We start from the raw sequence: 19,548 nt of genomic DNA on the forward strand, positions 1-19,548 counted from the left end.
AATCCCCAGGTGGTTGAAATTTGCCTGCTCGCATTAAGGAGGCCACAAAGAAGCCCAAAACAAGATCCTGAGACAAGTGATCCACCTCAAGGAGGACCGTGGAAAAAGATCGTCAATCCCAATCTGTACGCTTGTCAATTAAGCATCAGCACAAAAATGAATGCAACACTCCTATCTTTTTTAAACTGAGCGCGCAAACAACGTGCCACAGTACCTATATATATACATTACATTATACATAACAACCTGCTTTCATTATAATAAGCACATGATGCAGATGTTTACACCCATTGGTTGACGACATAACAGTGCGTCAGTAGCTGTGCAAAGCACGGGCATAGTCTGATGCTTACACTGTTCCGACGGGTACTACATGCATGCATTTATTCTCTTTTGGATAATAGTTCTAAGGAAGAAAAAGCCCTGCATAAATGATGTATTTGGGAATACTGCCACCACATGTCAACCAGTGATGAAGCCGCCGGGATTTCGTCTGCGCCTGTGACATTTCTTGCTCAAACCAGCATTGTTGGATGCAGTTTTGTGCCGCATGTCTTTTTCCATAATTCCTTCTTTCTGCACGTGGCAGCGATTATGACTCAGCTCGCGAGTGTGATGTGGAAGAATGTGAAAACATGTTTAGAGCAAAAGAAAGGTTGCAGTAGTCCTCAAATCTCGACATCTCGGTAGATACCTCAACCGTACCCAAAGACCTTAAGGGAAAATGTAGTCTCAGAAAGCATGCACTGAAGGTGCATAAATTATTGGTCCAAACTGGGCCCTGTCGCAAGCTAGCCTACAATTTGACAAAAACATGTAAGCTATATGCAAAGAGCAATGTATGACATCACTTGGAATGCTGTGCAGCGAACGGTTGCTCAGAATTTCGGTGAATGTATTTGGGAATACTGCCAGCACACGTCAACCAGTGATGAAGTCGCCGGGATTTCGTCTGCAACTGACATTTCTTGCTCAAATCAGCATTGTTGGACGTGGTTTTGTGTCGCATGTCTTTTTCCATAATTCCTCCTCTCTGCACGCGGCAGCAATTATGACTCAGCTCACGTGTGTGACAGCATCACTGTAAATTTTGCGTCATCCTGTTATGTCACCTCGCACATCGGCTGCCCGGGTTCGATGCCCACCTAGACCCTGATTTTCTTTTACTTTTATTATAATGCATCATGACCTACATGACTCATGATTTCACATGACCGATGACATCACAGAGGTCAAACTTCCAATGACACATTTTGCGGACACTTCCAGCATCAACATAGCCATTTAATGCTTTCGCATTAATAACATTCTCCATCTAGCTGGCACATAGAGAGTTTTGTAGGCCAATTAAACTGCATGTGCCAAGACTTTACAGCAACAATATTTCCCTGTGAACGCTTTTGTGGTCATCTGGCTTGCCGATAGCTCATCTTCGCAGCTTCCTGAAAGTTCCTATCATCCTTACGTTGCTATGCTGGCCAGTACAACTGTAGAACAAAATGACTGATAAAAAATGATAACAGATCAGCTCAGAAAAACAGGCCGTGGCCTGCTTGTCAGATAATTAATCACAATCAGAATTAATTTGCCCGGTAAGAGCTGATGCACGTAGGTCATGCTCTTTCCTCTGAGTAGTTTCATTTTCCCTGGTCATGGAATTAATTTGCAAGCCAAATGCACTTTATCGCATACTGCTAAACTATGCTGTGCTATGTGTATGTGCAACGCACGCTTCCAGGGCTGTCAACTACATTGGAGACATCACACAGTACTAGATAGTTTAGCTTAAGAAACACACAAAAAGCTTGTGAATAGTAACAGAAAAGTAACAGTGGTAACAGATTCCATTTTATATTAAAATCCACTTGTTTTCTGAATTAGGCAACTGGGAAGGAGATGTAGAAGGAGCAAGTCTGATCTCACGAAGCAACAGCACTAGCACCACTATGCTTTTATATTCTTCACGTTGGGCAAAGATGAAATATAACCAGCACTGGAGCCTGATGGGAAAGTTGTTACAATTCTTAATGGCGCAAAGGCAGGTTTGGTCAAAGGGCAAAACGACACAAGGTGGCATCGTCTACAAAAAGATTGTGTTGATGGCTCATGTGCCACGCATGTCACATACCCCAGAGAAGTCTAGCACCGGGCTGGGGTTAAACTTGTACCTATTGGAAACTAGCGGGTACCCAACAGTACTACTGGTGGGAAAGTGTAGCAATCTCTCTTTTTACCACAGCGACTCTTAAGCATTAGGTAGTGCTGAAAAAAAAACTGGAGGAAGTGTTGGCTGTTCTCTCAGCCTACACAGCAACTCTGGCCGGTGAACAATTCGAAACTACCCCCTGAGAGGGTGATCAGGTCTCCTGCATCTGATAGATAAGCCCGGGTAAATGTCAAGTGGGGACATAAGCAGACATAGGGTTGTTGTGGCAAGCAAAGGAATGGGATGACTGACGCACATGGGGAAGTCCTTAGCACTGCAGTGGATGTACCGTTGCAGATGATGCCTTCACCGAGGAACTTCATTATACAACTTAACTGTTTCTGAATGCAAATCATGAGCAGCACTCAAAGATTGGAAAGGACACTGAAGCTCTGCCTTAAAGGAGTATAGACACCCAAGTTTGGTGGCACGTTTTCTTCTCTACAATGATGCGGAAGACACTACTACGCATGAATCACCACGAGATAGTTGCTTACAGCCGTTTATTAATTTACAATCGAATTTTTTCTATCACACTGTTTCAATGGTGAACGATGGCTGTGACGTCAGAGTGCTTTTGTGTCATGCAAGCCATAAGAAAACGTCCATATAATCTGTGCTTCATTGGTTTAATTCACTAGTGTTGAAGCCAGCCTTCCTCAAGAGCTGGAATGACAACGAATGTGGAAGCAGCGATTATATTGCAGTTTTTTCATGGCTCACATGGAGTGCAAGCACACGTGACAGTCCTCATTCAGCTGTACAATGGGTACAGGCGTCCCTTGCCCTGGTGCTCGGCTCATTCAGGGCGAAATGCTTGGGAATGGATCTTTGACCCAACCTGCCCTGCGATGGCAGGTGCTTCTTGGGGTGTGCCTTGTGCTACCCAGGTTGCTCTTCCCGAGCAACCAATTATTAAACTGCCACCTACTACAGTGGGCAGTTTGCTCACTATCCTGGGAGCAAATTTTCTAGGAAATGTGGCCTTTAATGCTCTCGCGTTATAATTCAATAGGCAGGCGCTTCCGCTTTAACTCAAGCTCTCAACCAGTAATATTCTCCTAGCAGTGCAGCTGAATATTCACAATGCGCAAGTCAGGTGAAGCACCCAAGCCAACATGGGAGCTTTCCTCTACTAGTACAGGCAATCCTTCCAAGAGCACACCTTTCCCTTTCTCCACTTACCTAGCTGAGATTCGCACAAACTGACACCATAAGGTTTGTTACATGTTCAGCATTTAAAAAAATCCTGTCAGACCACAAGCGCATTCTACACAACACCAATACTTACAGGGAGAAATGAGAAATTAACTGCATCAGCTGCATACCACGCGTGCTTTGCCACATGTATGGGAAATATGCAAAATTGCCTTAGACTTAAGTAGCACATCATACTCACAGGTAGCACATCACAAGTGCTTTGCCCATATTGGAGTCCGAACAGCAGCAGTCCAAAAGGTGTCCAAGTAAAAAATATATTTATTCACTCATCCCTGATCACTCCACAAACATTTGGAGCTTGACCTGAAGTACTGTAGGAGTCTTGTGCAGTTTTTCCGACAAAAACCACACAAGTTGCACTGGTCTAGAAGACGCACCTGCAAATTTGGTAAGCGCTACAGAAACACAGAGGATCTCTTCGTCCAGAGCGTGACAGAACGCAAGCTTGCAGCAGGCAATAATTGGCTTTTGGGGAAAGGAAATGGCGCAGTATCTCTCATATCAGCAGACACCTCAACCTCCCTGCAAGAGAAGGGATAAAGGAGGGAGTGAAAGAAGAAAGAGGTGCCGTAGTGGAGGGCTCCGGAATAATTTCGACCACTTGGAGATCTTTAACGTGCACGGACACCGGACAGCACACGGATGCCTTAGCGTTTTTCCTCCATAAAGACTTAGCCACCGCGGTCAGGTTCGAACCCGGGAACTCCTGATCAGTAGCCGAGCGCCCTAACCACTGAGCCACCACGGCGGGTGCAGCAGGCAGCACAGACTATTTTGCTGGATTCATCGATCGGAGTGCTCTTGTGTCTCTGCACAAGTCCCATATTTTTTTGCTCATGTAAAACTGCCCTCCTACTGCATCGTTCCCCTTCTCCAGCATATATTCAATGGCATGCAACTTGAATTTTGTATTGCAGCTCCTTCGCCTAGCAGGTTGTGTGATGTTGAGCAAGAATACACAGCATGCATGAGGCCCAACGGATGAGACGCTGAAATTGAGAATGTTCACAATATGGCTGGACTGAATGCGTTGGCAACACGAAGTGCACATCGCAAACACATCAGTCCAGGTAGTCTAGCTATGTTGTGAGAAAGAGAAACATTTATTTGTAAAAAGGAAACGAGTGGATTGTGGGTGGGGAGCTATGTTCTGAACAACACTGATTTTGGCTTTGCTCACATCGCTGCCGCATTCAGTCCAGTTGTGGCGAGGATACGAGATCCTACCCGTAAGATAACATGTTAAACAACCAATTTTTGCCACTTTTACACACTTTCTTATGGAACACAGTTCCTAGACATAAAAAGCCTACACATGGCGGTGCATCGTAAGACTCACTGATGAAAAATTTTCAGAAAAAAAAATGCAACTTATACAACCTTTGTCCATAAAGTTTCGAGACTGATTTATTTTCTTCTCTAGAAATGATTTCCCAAAGCAAATGTTGATGCGTATGTGTAGTGCCATCTTTTCGGGCTAACCTGAGCTATTTACGTTCATTGCTGTGTCAGCTGCTAGATGGCACTACACTACATGTAGAAAAATACGTTGTCACTAGTATTCTGCGCATTCTACTGTGAGTGAATGTGGAGAGATGGACGTCCACATCGAACAGCGTGCAAAGATAAAATTCTGTGTGAAGCTTCACAAGACAACCACACAGACGTACGAGCTCCTTTGTGGCGCTTACGGCAATGAGACATTATCACGGGCGCGAGTTTTCGAGTGGCGCAACGCAAGAAGTTCGTTTCAGGGAGAACGTCGGTGGAAGACGACACAAGGCAAAGGCGCCCTTCAACCTAACGGAACGAAAACAGCGTAGCTTGGATCAGGGAAATCGTACAGCAAGACCGCACCATTACAGTCCACATGCTATCAGATGCTCTCGACATTAGTAAGACAACATGCCACCAAATTTTGCGCGAGAACTTGGGGAAACGGAAAGCTGAATGTCAGACTTGTGCCGCACTCCCTCACATAGGACCAGAAGGACACGCTGGCATCAGTGAGTGCAGATTTTCTCTCCGAGGCAGAGAAGGATGCTGCATTCGTAGACAGCATTATTGATGAAGACGAAACATGGTATTTTCAATACCATCCTGAAACAAAGAGGCAGAGCGCCAAATGGCAGTCCACAAGGTCTCCGGCTTCGAGAAAGGTGCGGCGACAGAAGACCAAAACAAAGACGATGCTGATAGTTTTTTCGATGCCAGAGGAGCCATACACCAAGAGTTCGTCCCACAAGGGCAGACGGTGAATCAGGAGTTTTATATCCGCATGCTCCAACACATGCGTGATGCACTGAGACGCCATCGCCCCGACTTATGGGCATCTGGACAATGGAGCCTTCTCCACGATAACGCAAGGCCGCACACTGCTCTCAGCGTGACAAAATTTCTCACCAAATACAGCATTACTGTACTTCCCCATCTGCCATACTTGCCCGACTACTCCCTAAGCGATTGTTTCCCGTTTCCTTGTGTGAAGAAAGCCCTAAAAGGATGGGGAGCGTGGAGGCCATTCAAGACGCCACGACAAAGGAGCTGACAGCCCAGCCAAAAGAAGCGTTTTTCAACTGTTTCCAACACCTCAAGAAGCGTTGGAAGCTATGTATAGACTGCAAGGGATACTATTTCAAAGAGGTGGTACACAAATGATTTTAATGTTAAACATTTTTTTTTTAATGGACAGAGTCCCTGAACTTTACGGACAAAGGTTGTACAACAGAAAATATGGTCCACAACAGGATAGATGACAAACTGCATCTATTTGAAAAAGAGCCATTTTATTTAAACTGAACAACAACCATTTGGGTGTGAAAACACCTCGATCCCCCTCCCGACAACCCAGTCAAGAAAAACAATTGAAAGGGGACAAAACATAACCGAAACTGGTCGGACTTCAATCGGTTCCAATTAGTTATGGCCAGTTTCAATTGCTCCATTTTTTTAACTGGAAATGCATGTAGAGGAACAATTTCAACAAGGCACTATGTTCATCACCAGGATTTGTGGGGATATGCCCTGCAGTCCCCTGTGTAGACTTTCCCGCAATGCACCGTGCAGCAGCAGCCTTGCCTTGATGAGGAGCACATTCCCTTGTTTGTTACCTAAAGTAACGAGACAGGGCGCCAAAGCCACAGTGCGAGAGCCTGCTCGCACGCGGGAGAGGGCAGAATGCTGTTCGGCTGGGATCGTCGGCGCGAGCGGACGTGTCGCGGCTCCGCACTTCACCAGCGGGGCGAGGAAGCGGCGGGAAGACTGGCTCCCGTATCTAGTCCCGTCTGGCCTCGGAGTATATCCCTTGCCCTAGCGTGGGCGAACATTCGCTCGGAACCTTGCTGGTGAGTCGGACGACCTCGATTCATTAGCATATCTTGTTGCTAGCTGTCATTATTGTTGCTGTAGCAATAAACGCCTGCTTGTGTCAGTCAATGTGCCGTTCCTTTGTTGCGTCAGAGCAAGGCCCGCCGTGGTTGGCGAGCGCTTGGTAGCGTATGCGATCACGGGGTGGGGTCTGGCGGTTTTGAACTTTGTGTGTCAGCCGCGCTTAAATGGGGGAGAATATATTTATCTCCCCAATTCAACCCCTAAGATTTCAAGGCTTTGGCAGCTTCAGTGCTGTCCCCACCAAGCCACTTGCAACACCACTGATTTTATTAGTATGAAAACCATGTCAGTCAACAATTACGCCAAATGGGACTTCATTTAGAAAGTTGCTTCTGATCATCAGAGAGCAAAATATCAACAGAAGAAGTCTCAGATGACAAAGCAGTACCACACAGGGTGGTCTGCTCACAAGAAGCGATGAAATGTAATAAGCACAAAGCAGTCCACACAGGGTGGTCTGCTCACAAGAAGCGATGAAATGTAATAAGCACAAAGCAGTCCACACAGGGTGGTCTGCTCACAAGAAGCGATGAAATGTAATAAGCACAAAGCAGTCCACACAGGGTGGTCTGCTCACAAGAACCGATGGAATGTAATAAGTTCTTGACAGCACTCGTGATAGGGTGGTGAGCTCACGAGGTAACCCGCAGTGGTGGCATTTACAGCAGAGCCGAGAAGATTGATCAGAAGGTCTGTGAATGTGAAGAGCGCACACAGATTGAGTGGAAGAACGTCTCTGCGACCTTTCGCAATCCTGTCTGGGCTGTGATCGCTTCCCATCATCGCTCCTCTGCTGAAATGAGAAAAGCAATGTTGGTTTCTCTCTCAGCAATTCAGTTAAAGTTTCAATGGCACCGAGGGCCCACAAGGCACCTAAGAGCCTATTTAAGGTAGTTAAAAAATAACAGCAAAAACTGCGAACACTGATTCGAGTAAGAGGAGGTTTAACAAATTTATATGTAAAAAATGCAGGTGTTAGACCAGGTCAGGTGTTGGGTCAACACTGTGAGTTGGCAATACATCGTCATAGGCTGGCACTAGCAGATTAATAAAATCAACAGGGGGATGGCTTTAAAAAAAATTTCAAAATCCTGTCACTAGATTTTTTTTTCTCTTTTCAGAACATGCATACATGCCCCTGAAACAAGAGCTCGAACAGAAGGGAAAAGATGCATAACTGGTACACACAGAGCTCTAAAATTCGCACACTACAGCCGGCTGAACAACACACTTACCTAAGCACAGGGATGGAACTTGTTGTGCAGAGTTCACCGATGGAGCACGATGGTTGACCTCCATCCTTCGAATGACTGCACAGATGGTCCACGGTGAGGCCAGGTGAACTTGTACAGACGAAGCTTCCACCGATGAAATTTATCTCAAGGGGGGCCCGTACAGGAAGCGTCACATTAGCCAGCTTCTGGGAACAAAACAAATACGCTGCAGTACATATCAAGATTCTGAGGCACTAATGACACATGCAGCAGTTTGAGCTGTCAATGTCGAATGAAATGGGGAATGCTAAAAGACAACTACTACACACCCCAACCAATTAATTCAAGGTCTTTTCTAAGCTGCCTCTCTAAGCAGAGCAAAGTTCAATGGAGCATGCTGTTTGTGCTCATACCAGCACAAAACTTGCGTTTCGACTGCATTTAAAAATGTTAATTTCAATATTCACATTGCACCTGTATTTCAACTCAATGCAGCAAGGCTAGATCAATTTTATGTGGAAACGTTAAATGTTATGCTGCTGCTGTACTGCATGGGTTTAGCTGCATAACACACTAAGGATTTGGCTTGTTCCCATCATATCTGCATGTAATTGCAACTGACTTGTGTCAATCACCCGACATATGTTTAACGCGATCCCAAAGTCTGGGATCTCCTTACGTCTACAACAATCGCCCATCGTCTGCCTACAACTCTATTAGGTCATGGCTGCACAAGAGAGCCCGCAACTTGAAAATGCGAAGCACAGAATTGTCCTGCTTGGCAGACTCGCCCCCTTGCCAGCAGTGGTGCATGCAGGGAAGCGTTTAAGCGTGGCCACGTTATCGTTCATGCCAATGCCGTACCTCCGCCTGCGATGTTCGCAAGAGCAGAGGTTTTTTTTTTTTTATTATGCTGCTCATGCTTCTTATGCACATCACTGCAAAAATGAAACCACGGCGCAGGTAGCACTGTAAGAGATGTTGTGGCGCAAGTGGGTTGGCTCCGAAGCTTTAGTTTCTTTCATCCACTTTATTAATGCGAAAGCATTAGATGGGTATGTTGACGCCGGAAGTGTCTGCAAAATGCGTCGCCGGAAGTTGGTCGTTGTGATGTCACTAGGTATGCGACGTTATCGGTTATATGACGCCATGAGTCATGCAAGTCCCGAGACATTAGAATAAAAGGAAAACTGGGGTCTAGGTGGGAATCGAACCAGGGCTGCTGGCGCTGACACTCTGCCATGACGCTTCAACGTTTGAAGTTAAGGAGTGGCTAGAGAATGCACAATTCTAAAAATGCACCTTCGAAATATGTACTGAGGCCTACATAAGTAATCATGAGAATGTTAATTACACATGTCGCAATGAAGCGAATACCAAATTTCCTCTGTTTCCGGTAAATTTCCTCCATGCTTGGCGTGCAGTCGTAGCGCCACCACGCAGACCCCACTGAAAACCCCCTAGCAATATACGGCGTTGGCACAACAGATGGTGCAGGTGGCAGACAGCTCGCAGCTTTCACATTTCCGCACGTAAGGAGACTTGCGTGCACCACGTAATTTTTTCCAGACCCTTGTGGCTTAGGTGAGTTTGCCGATTCCAAGTTTCCAACTGATGAGAACCGTGTTGGATTAAAGCAGTTGTCCCGACAACGGCACGGGAGCTCACATGTGAGCAGAGAGCTTTGGTTCATCCTAGCCACTGCCTTTCTATGAACAGCTGCTTCGCGCTGAGAGTGATCACACGACGTTTGGGAAGTTTTGCGCATACAGAATCATCATGACTGATAATTGCGGGAGCCAGAAAGCCTCAACAATTTTAGAGAAGTGTGTTGCCGCTGGCAGCAAACAAACAAAAAGCTGGAGACACTGATGTACAATTTATTTTCATGCGCCAAAATAGAATAAACCTCTGTTCATTAAACTGCTACAGCTTGATTTTTCAATGTATTTGGCTACTAAGTTGACCAGGTCTTAAGTATCTTTCTTTTGCTAGGGTCCTGTTACCCGCCACAATGGCTCAGTGGTTAGGGCTCTCGGCTACTGATCCGGAGTACCCGGGTTCGAACCCGACCTCGGCGGCTGTGTTTCGATGGAGGCGAAATGCAACGGTGCCTGTGTGCTATGCGATGTCAATGCATGCTAAAGATCCCCAAGTGGTCGAAATTATTCCGGAGCCCTCCACTATGGCACCTCTCCCTTCCTTCTCTCAGTCCCTCCTTTATTCCTTCACTTATGAGCACAGCAGGTGTCCACTGAGATGAGAGACAAATACAGCACCATTTTCCTTCCCCCAAAACCAAGTTTCATTTTTTGGGGGGTCCTGTGATGAAGGAGACAGTTCTTCTCTTTCATCGTTGCTTTTATTAAGAAATTGCACTTTTCTTGCAGAGTTCTCCCATTATTAAGGCGCCTAGATTTTGGGATGGGCGTCTCACAGGTGTTTGATTAAAAGACATGGCGCAGTAACTGGCTCACTCCTTGGTGGATACCTCAACTATGCTGTGGGGAAAGGGAGGAAGGTGGGAGTGAAAGAAGAAAGGTGTGCCACAGTATATAGCTCGGGAATAATTTATACCATCCATGGTTAACATGTGCAGACATTGCACAGCTTTATGGGCGCCTTTTGTGCTTTGCCTCTATTGAAATGTAGCCACTTCTGCCAGGACCCGAACACTGGCCCTCTGGCAAGAGCCACAACCACTGAGCTACTGATTAGTTTTCCTGGTCAGAATCACTGAAAAGAAGGATAAACCAATCTGCTAAAACTGTAAATTGCTCAAGTTATTGTCGCACAGTTACTTCCAGAAAACAAAAATTGTTCCCCAAAAATAGACCTTCTTCCCAGTAGCGTGCCCCTCTAGCAACCACCAGTTACAGTATGCCTGCAGGGCTTGGGCTTGCTGTGGCCCTTCGAATCCTCTTGGCCTGCAATGGCAGTAATGGTTACCGTGAACAGCCCCAAGGCGACTTCAAGGCCTCTGTGCCTTCTCTGCTGGTATGAGGCAGTGGAAGTTTGTACTGTGGTCAGTAAAGTGGCTGCCCATAGCATGAGACATTTTTGCAACGCCTATGCGATTCCCATGCTTGAAGTTAGTGCGGAAAGCTTGCAAAGACTGGAAACCGACCTCCTTGTGCAGCCAAGGTTTCTTTACCATTGTGGCAAGAGCTTACTTCGAAGAAAAAGTTAGGAGCAGAGATAAAGAAAACGTGCTCGTGGTATTTGTGAGTGCAATGCTGTCAGAGCTGCACCTAATCTGGTGAACTCCAAACTCAAGGATTCTAAAAAACAGAAAAACTGCATCATTCACTGAACAATGGGGATGGCAGCTACACCCCGCAGCAAGAATGGCGGATGAGAAGGCTAGGTAAATTCAGAGCACATTACAGAGGAAAAGGTCCATGATACTTCTCCCTGCCCTTATTGCCAAAAATGCATGATAGTGATGGTTAATACTCGAATGGATACTTGGGAGTGAGACCACTTTACCACGGGCTGGCAGTAAGCAGGAGCACAGGAGAGAGCACCTGCATAGGGACAAATCATAACACTGCTTGTAATACAGGAAAGCAAACACCATGAAAATTGTGCATACATGCATCCACTTTGCCAAATGACCTGGATCTAAAAGAATGCAGCATTGTGCAAATCTTTTTTTTTATGCATTAATGGGCTTCCCCAATGTTTTTTTGGCCTAGAGCTCTTAGAAGTTAATTACAGCAGCCATTAATTACAGTATAAATGGCGGCACCATTGTCTCCTGAAAAAAAAAAAAAAGTCTTTTTACCTCTTAATTTATCTCTTTTACTAGAAATATCTATTGATTTTCATTATTGTATCGGGTTCACTGATTTTGTAGCCAGGCGGCTGTGTGTTTATCAACAATCTCAAAATTTTCAACTTGAACACAGTTGACATCATTGACTGAGAGTGGCACGAAAATTTGTAAACACTCAAATTTTGGGCACCTCAGTCTGCCGTATTTTGATACATCGACGCTATGGGAAGTTTCACAACTGCCAATATCAAAAGGCTCTGGTTTTGGCCTGCAGACTTTACACTGCATTTTGTTGAATTCCTTGTGAAAGTTTGTTATTTTGGTAAAAAAAAATTAATAGGACTTCTATTCACAAACAGAAATCCATTGAAGTACCTAGCACAGCACCTACATAATATTAAGGACTACTCTTACACCCAGAGACTTCTGTAGTATAAAACAAAAGAGAGTTTTAGCAATGCAGGCTTTGCACGATTGCGTGCTTAGCCAATAACAAGTCCAGAGTTCACATGTGCAGAACACTAACAGCGAAGTAGCATTAAGATATGCATACAATTTTGAGAAGTAAGTGTTGTGGCTTTGCACACTTAGCGTGAAAACATGGCGGCATCCTTCTAAGTGTGAGCCGCTCTCTTCAGCTGAATAAGCAGTCACTGCAGTTCAGGTCAGCACGCTTGCCAGTAACTGTTGGTGTTGTTGCCTTTCTCTACGACTGACCTTGCTTCGACAACAAAGCGCAAGCTGTAATTCAGCCCAGTTGTTAAGACGCACTCTTGATTCTGGCGCTCCTCGCACTAGCGGGGCCTCAAGCTGCACTGCAACCGTCTGCCGCTGCTTGAAATGCAATAAAAATAGGCTTCGAGCTTTGTCACAGTGTTTTAAATACTAAAATAACTTAGGCAATTTATATTAATATTACAAAAGTGTTCTGAGCTTAACACATCATGTGGTGGAACGTATTCTAGACCAAGCGGTTTGCACTTAGCAACACCTTGACTAGATGGTGCCACTCTGAGTTTCTTATTTCATACAATTTTAATTGCAAAGGTATTGCTGGGACATTTTGCTCGTGGATATAAGCGTTACTTTATTACTGTAAATGGCTGAAATATAACATTTTGGAAAATTAGTGGCAGTGGCAACCATTCAGGAAGGACCTTTCACCTCCACGTGACTCATCACGTTTTTCAGAAGGCCATACTAAATGTTTCTGTGGAGATAAGTTGCTCGCTGCATGCTATTATGTCCGCTATCATGCTAATGCCACACTAGAACTAATTCCTGTGCACAAGGTAATGGACTAATTGAGGGCACACATTGCTAACAAGGTAGTGCATTAAGGACTACGCTCTTTGAAATATAATTAAACACCGGTACTTTCCTGCATATTCTAGAACTAAAGAGAAACTGTTGTCGGCTACGACTGCGGTTTTAGCAGATGCGAGCCAAGATCCGACAGGCTGCTTCGCCTGCAGGACAAAGAAGCAACCGAAAGCCCAGGTCAGTGTATGGGCGTGTTGCACGTTTGTTTTCAAGCTTACTGTTACATTTTAGTAGCGTTTTAGTTAGAGGAACAATGGCTCTTCCTTTTGACTAAATTCACCCTCAAGGAGCCGAACAACTTGCCCACAAGCATCAAATCAATTTAATCAAACATCCTGAGATGCTTAGGGGCACGGACAAAAAGCCAAAGGTGGCTTGACGAGGTCCGTGCCCCTTACAAGGCATACAGTGGAATACGCGGAATGTTTAAAATACAGGCAGTGAAATCAGCAGATAACGGAGAAAAGCCATTGGCTGCTTCCTCCAACTGGCAGGGGGTGCAGCCCCTTGATTCAGCAGCTCAGCCAGCCCTTCAGAAATCTGTACCCAGGGCTGCACCAGTATTCAAGTAATTAAAAAAAACCCAGTATTCAAGTAATTAAAAAAAACCAGGCAAGTACAAATGTTTAATTACATATCACGGAATGTAGACAATTCAATGCTATCTCGTGGGGAATATTTGCTCTCGATTAGGCCCTTAGTTGGCGAAATTTTTAGAAGACTGTTATACTTCAACTACCATGCTAATATGAGCAAGATGCGCTGCTACCAAATTGCAACAAACATCAAAGATAAAAAGATTGCTGTAAAAAAAGCACTATACAAACAATAGGCAATTCCTACTAAGCAGGAAAATGGTTGCAGATGCTACTGCATATTACTTGCTTAGATGCCACACACAACTGGCAAATAAACAGCGAAAGAAATATATTTGTTTTAAACTTTTGAAACTTGCTTGGAAACAGAAAAAAAGTTTCATTATACATTACGCAGATACGATTTTCACATGGATAATCTAATCTCGAAGGCCTGGCTCTGCAGTGCACTACAGCAGGAAATTTTGATTTCAGCTGTAACCAGTTTTCTCCCATACTTCCCGTTTTTAGTACAAAAACGTTCGTGATGTGCATTGTGCGATTAAGTCCGCCCCCACCTCCAAATGCGCCACTGGGCTGCTAGAACCCGCTTTTCGTTAATATTTCGTACTACTACAATACGGAACTACTAATGGCGCGCACTCAAGCGTGCACGCATGCCAGTACCAACACGGAAGTGTACTACCTACAGCCTTCCTCGGCTGACATCGCAGGTATATAAACAATATGACTGATCACAAACAAAGTTCTTAAAGCAGTGCATACAACTGACAAAATAAAGACAGCGCAGATATTGCGACACTCTGCAGTGCGGTTAATTAGGCTGGGATGTGAAACCTAACCATGGGTAAACCAAGTGTTGTGAGATGAGAACAGACTCCTCTCCGACAAGAGTGTACAAACTAGATCAGCAAACAGTAAGCCTCCCTTCGAATGCTTTTGGTCTCCACGCCCGCTACCACCCAGACATATCAACAACACCTGCGTATCAGCTCGACCGCCGCTCACAAACGAAGACGAACGTACAGCTCTGCCCTTCTTTGAATTCATAGTTCTGGATTTCAAATCTGTGGTCTGAGAGGACACGAAAGCGAACCAGTGACGATGCGCAGCCAGCGCAGCGAACACGCAAGCGTTCTAACATGCAGCAGTTCACGCATTTGACACGTTGTCGCCATGAAAGGTTAGAACTCACCGTGCTCGGTGTCTTCTTCTTCACCGCTCCACGAAACAATAACCCTCAGCGCCGCAGTCATTTTTACACATTCGCCGGCAGCACCTACGCCGCTTATTTATAAGCAAAGCCAGGCAAGGCTTCGGCCCACGTGGTTTCCGCCTAGTCGCCGGCGCAGTTGTGCACGTGAGCACCATCAGCGCCGCTACATTCCGGCTATTCAGCGTTTCTTTGAGCGAGCTTTCAATAATTTTTTTTAAACCTTTTGTTGGTTTTAACACCTATATTGCCTGTGGAGACGCGCATGCCCGGGCGCAAACAGTGTGGTGCTCGACGAATGTGCGTTGGTGCATGGCGCAGTGCCGCATTGCTAGAGTTGCCGCGTAGCACTTTGCGGCCTCCGAGACCACAAGTTACAAAGAGCGTCTTCGATATTCTGCACCGGTGCTGTCCGAAACCAACGCAGTGCGTAGGGCCTGTGGTAGTTCAAGAACGTTGCACCTTGTGCCATTATCAAAAATAAAATAAAACATCGATGTAGTTTATCGAATACGTTAAAGTCAACGTTTTCAGATAAAGGATGTTGGGAAACAGCTATGCAATTGTCGCCTAGAAGGTGACGCTGCGGTCGCTTTAGAATGGGCGCGTCGTCTGCTATTCTGAGGAGCACAGCGGACGGTGGCTCGCGTGCGTACACAAATGTGTTTAAGGAATACAAACATAGTTTTAGCCTTGATATCTTTTGTATTATAAAAACAAGACAATTTAGTAGCATACAAAACAATAACTTTAGCCGGGCACACTAAAGACGCGTTGGAACACAGCTGCTCATCTCGTTGTGGCTTCTAGCTGTGCGAACTTTCTGGGAGCCGACTTAGTGAGGGATGCTGTGTTCCGTCATGAAAGCTTAAAAGCTCGTTGTTCGGGCTTCTTTAACCGTATCTGCATGCATGTCGGGGCAAGTTAGCTTCGTTAGCTTCCTAAAAGCCGGTTTTGGCAGCTTGTAAACGTCAGAGTTCGTACGTGATTTTACGAAATAAATGGGGATTTGAACCCAGGCCGAGGCTGCGAAGTTCAATAGGCGTTTGAATTACTTCTGAGAATGTCAATCACTAAATATTTTATTCCTTTACACAGCTGTTGAATGAAGCGAAGGGAAAATCTATTAAGGTGTTTTTCTTCTGCTGTCAGTGCTGCAAGGTGAGCGCTGGGGGGCCCACACTTCGCGAAATTTAGTGTTTTTGCAGCGACTTCAGCCATGACAAAGCGGACCTGCAGACTACTTTGCGCAGCCGCATATTACCCACGTGAAGGATTTTATCAAGCCTAACTACAAGGGGGCAAGCGGCACGTCGTGTTTCTTAGATTTCACCATCTGGAACCACGGAAAGAAGGGCTTTCAGTTTTGGCCGAGATCTACTCCCAAAGGCTCAACCCCGAGCATCCTGCCTTCTCGCACCCCAAGTGTAGAGCGCACGCGAACTTATCAATACGTAGACGAAATCCAAGCAGTGGACATCAATAGTGACGTGCGGCTAGAAGCTAGCAGCCGCACCCGGCGCAGACGATGCGAGGCGCGAGCCAGCGTGGACCAGTTATGCAGCAACTGACCACTTGTCTAAGCGCAGCCAAAGGTCGTGGTATAATCATGGCCGGTATCGAGAGGGGCGGCGCGGACTTCTGCTGCCGTGATGTCGGCGTTCATCCGTTGGGGTTCTGAACGCCCGTGTATCCTGATGGGATGGGGATTTCGGTGGAAGTATTGATGCATTTGTCTTTCAGGGTGGCGAGGAGTTCCTCATTTGTGCCTTGAAAGGCGTGTAGGACGTGGGTGAGGTTCTTGTGAGATGTGGATTTGGTGTGAGTTGGGTCAGTAGATGTCTTAGCAAGAACCACGAGTTTTGTAGCGATAGTTACATTACGCTAGCATTTCGAGCGTTCAGCGTGGCGGCGCCGCCATGGTGGCCACGGGGTGGCTGGTCACGTGGTGCGGAGCAACGGCCGGCGGCGCGGCGCGCCGTCGAAACCGAGTGGGGCAGTGGAGAGGGGAGAGAGTGAATCCACGTCCAGGGACGAAGATGAAGAAGGAACGCCCAACGGAACGGAGCAGCGAAAGACAGCAATTCGACTGAGCGAGTTCCACTCGGCCAGCTGTAGCTGTCGCGTCACTCCATGTTTCACCAGAGCTAAACCACAGCCATTTTTTTTGCATTCTAGCTGGTCGGTAAGACGGTCACAGGATTGATGTCATTGTTCGTGACTCATTTTGACGGAGTAAGCTTCGATCTCCCACTCGAGGCGAACGAGACGGAGCTTGAGGGGTCGGTTGGGATTGCGCGGGTTACTCGCGCCCATGAACCTTACTGCCAAGTTCCTCTGAGGAGGGATGGAGACCATCCAACTGGCACTCGTTTCGTACGCTCAAGAAGTGGCCCCCACCTCGGGGCCACACCAAGCCCACCTGTTCTAAATCCAGACATTCTATATATGGCAATAAAGTTGTTTCTCTCTCTCTCTCTCTCTCTCGAGGGTGGTGCACGCCCCCCTCGATACCGGCCGTGGTACAATGGACTTAGCACTGACACAATTATATAGATGGCGCTCGCGTCCCTTTGATATTAATGCGGCGACGGAACTGGGGCCGCATCTCCGGAGCAGGTTTTCCAGATGTCGTTATCTAAACACGTTCGCTAGAAGCAGCTTATTTCCACAGAGAGTTTTAGAGACAGTTTTAGACAACTTTCTCAGATCAAGTTTAAAAATAAAAAAATTATAAAATTGCGTTTTTGAGGAACGGAAATGACGCATAACTGTCTCACATATCGCGGTGGACACCCGAAATGCGCAGCTTCCCATTCTTGCCCGCTAGCTGGCGCTGCTACTACCACTGCTACCGTGGGCGTCGCTGGAGTTACCGGCGCTGCAGTCGCGCTTTTCTACATGCCTCGTGCGTCGTCTGCCACGATCCGGAAGAACAGGCGGCGCCTCACCCTTCCTACGTCCCTTACGGGTATGCGCCATTTTCATGGGCGGGAAACAAGAATGTGGCCTGGCTGGTGTTGGTACATGGTGAAAAAGCGAGCTGCTTTGAGAGCACTAGGCTGCTCACACTGAGGCTGGGACAGTTAAACAACATGATACTAGACCAGGCGCGCTTCGCCTTCTTACGTACGTGTGTTTCGTGCCTTCCAAACATTTTAGTTTTTCACTATGTTCTTTCTGGCGGTTATAGCGCTTAACGTCAATCGGATATGTTATGACAAAAATGCTTCAATGCACAAGCATTGAGCTGTGCACTGTCATGCCACATGTTGATGACATGAGCGGCATGTCCTGAAAATTGTAGGAGGTCGACCAGTGCCCTTTGAATTACTTTGTAATTTCTGAGAGGGCTGCCTTCAGTGCCAGGACTTTGCTCTTTTATCTCCTACGCGGCAGTCGTCAGTGATGAACATAGCCTGCGACTTGGCCGCCCGTTCGCCAAGATGTCTTTACATCTGCACAGTTATTTAAGCCACCTAGCTGCTTTCATCAGGATCCGCTGAAGGCCGCTGACAGAGGCTGCAGTTTTGAACAGCTGTTTGTGCACGTTGTTGTAGCCATACACGACGTAGGTATACATCTTCTTGACAACATCCTTCGGAGAGACAGCTTGCAGCTGGCTTTGGAGCAGAAAAGTCCACACATCTTCCTTGTTTACCCATCGTTTACGCAGACGACACCAAATATCCTGAGGACGTCCTCAAATGGTCGAAACGTCCTCATCCCGAAGAGGACGTTCTGAGTAAATTTTGAGTACGTGTGCTAAATGTCATCATGAGGATGACCTCAGTTTGTACTTTTTTGGACGACTTGACGATGAAAATTTCCTATATGTCCAACAATCATCCCGTCGCATGACAATATATATATATATATATATATATATATATATATATATATATATATATATATATATATATATATATATATATATATATATATATATATGGAATTGACCTGAGATCGAACCAGCTTATATTTCTCCTGCACTCGGCTCCCATTATATAAAAACTGCAGGTTTATTAAAAATATGTGTGCACATGTAATAGTGATACGAAGAAAACCATTGTGATCCAAAATTATAATTATATGCCTTGAGGAGATCTGACAAGACATTCTTGCTTTTAAACCTTGTCTTATGTAGCGCATGCTTTCTGGTTGTAGCTTTCTGCGGCATGCGTGCTCTGTCTCTTCTTTTTGCTTATTCTAGTTTGCTTCTCTTACGTTAGCTTTGAATACGGCACCCCTGTGAAAAAAAAAGCTCTTTATACAAATCCTGAAGTTGCACTGAAAACTGCCGCAACATGATCCTCAAAGCACCCTGAGTATGCGCAACAGAAGGACAAATGAATCGTAGGTACTAGGTAGGTAAGGTAGGGTATAGGTAGGGTAGGGTAGGGTTAGGGAGGTATAAATAGATCCGCCATGGTACGCGTGTGCGATTCCAGACGCAGCGGTTGCATTTCGATGGAGGCGAAATGCTAGAGACCCGTGCACTGTGCGATGTCAGTGAACGTTAAAGAACCCCAGGTGGTTGGTCGAAATTATCCGGAGCCCTCCATTACGGCGTCCTCATAGCCTGAGTCACTTTGGGACGTTAACTC

At 46.0% G+C, this 19,548-nt stretch overlaps 1 protein-coding gene across 7 annotated transcripts; it reads right to left on the bottom strand.

Moving 5' to 3' along the window:
* Nucleotides 1–4,509: 4,509 nt before the first annotated feature.
* On the bottom strand, nucleotides 4,510–15,054 carry LOC144099161 (uncharacterized). 7 transcript variants are annotated; one of them, XM_077632289.1, is made up of 4 exons: nucleotides 14,924–15,054; nucleotides 11,521–11,558; nucleotides 8,053–8,234; nucleotides 4,510–7,607 (listed from the first exon to the last, which is right to left on the bottom strand). In XM_077632289.1, exons 1-4 carry the CDS (start codon nucleotides 14,982–14,984, stop codon nucleotides 7,391–7,393), a joined length of 498 nt encoding a protein of 165 aa, XP_077488415.1. In that variant the 5' UTR covers nucleotides 14,985–15,054; the 3' UTR covers nucleotides 4,510–7,390. The 7 variants fall into 7 exon arrangements, with proteins under 7 accessions (XP_077488415.1, XP_077488414.1, XP_077488413.1 ...); XM_077632288.1 differs by having other exon boundaries at nucleotides 4,510–7,610; nucleotides 14,924–15,034; XM_077632287.1 differs by having other exon boundaries at nucleotides 4,510–7,610; nucleotides 8,053–8,237; nucleotides 14,924–15,034.
* Between the last annotated feature and the right edge of the window lie 4,494 nt (nucleotides 15,055–19,548).

Source organism: Amblyomma americanum, chromosome 7, assembly GCF_052857255.1.
Source record: "Amblyomma americanum isolate KBUSLIRL-KWMA chromosome 7, ASM5285725v1, whole genome shotgun sequence".
NCBI classification, from domain to species: domain Eukaryota; kingdom Metazoa; phylum Arthropoda; class Arachnida; order Ixodida; family Ixodidae; genus Amblyomma; species Amblyomma americanum.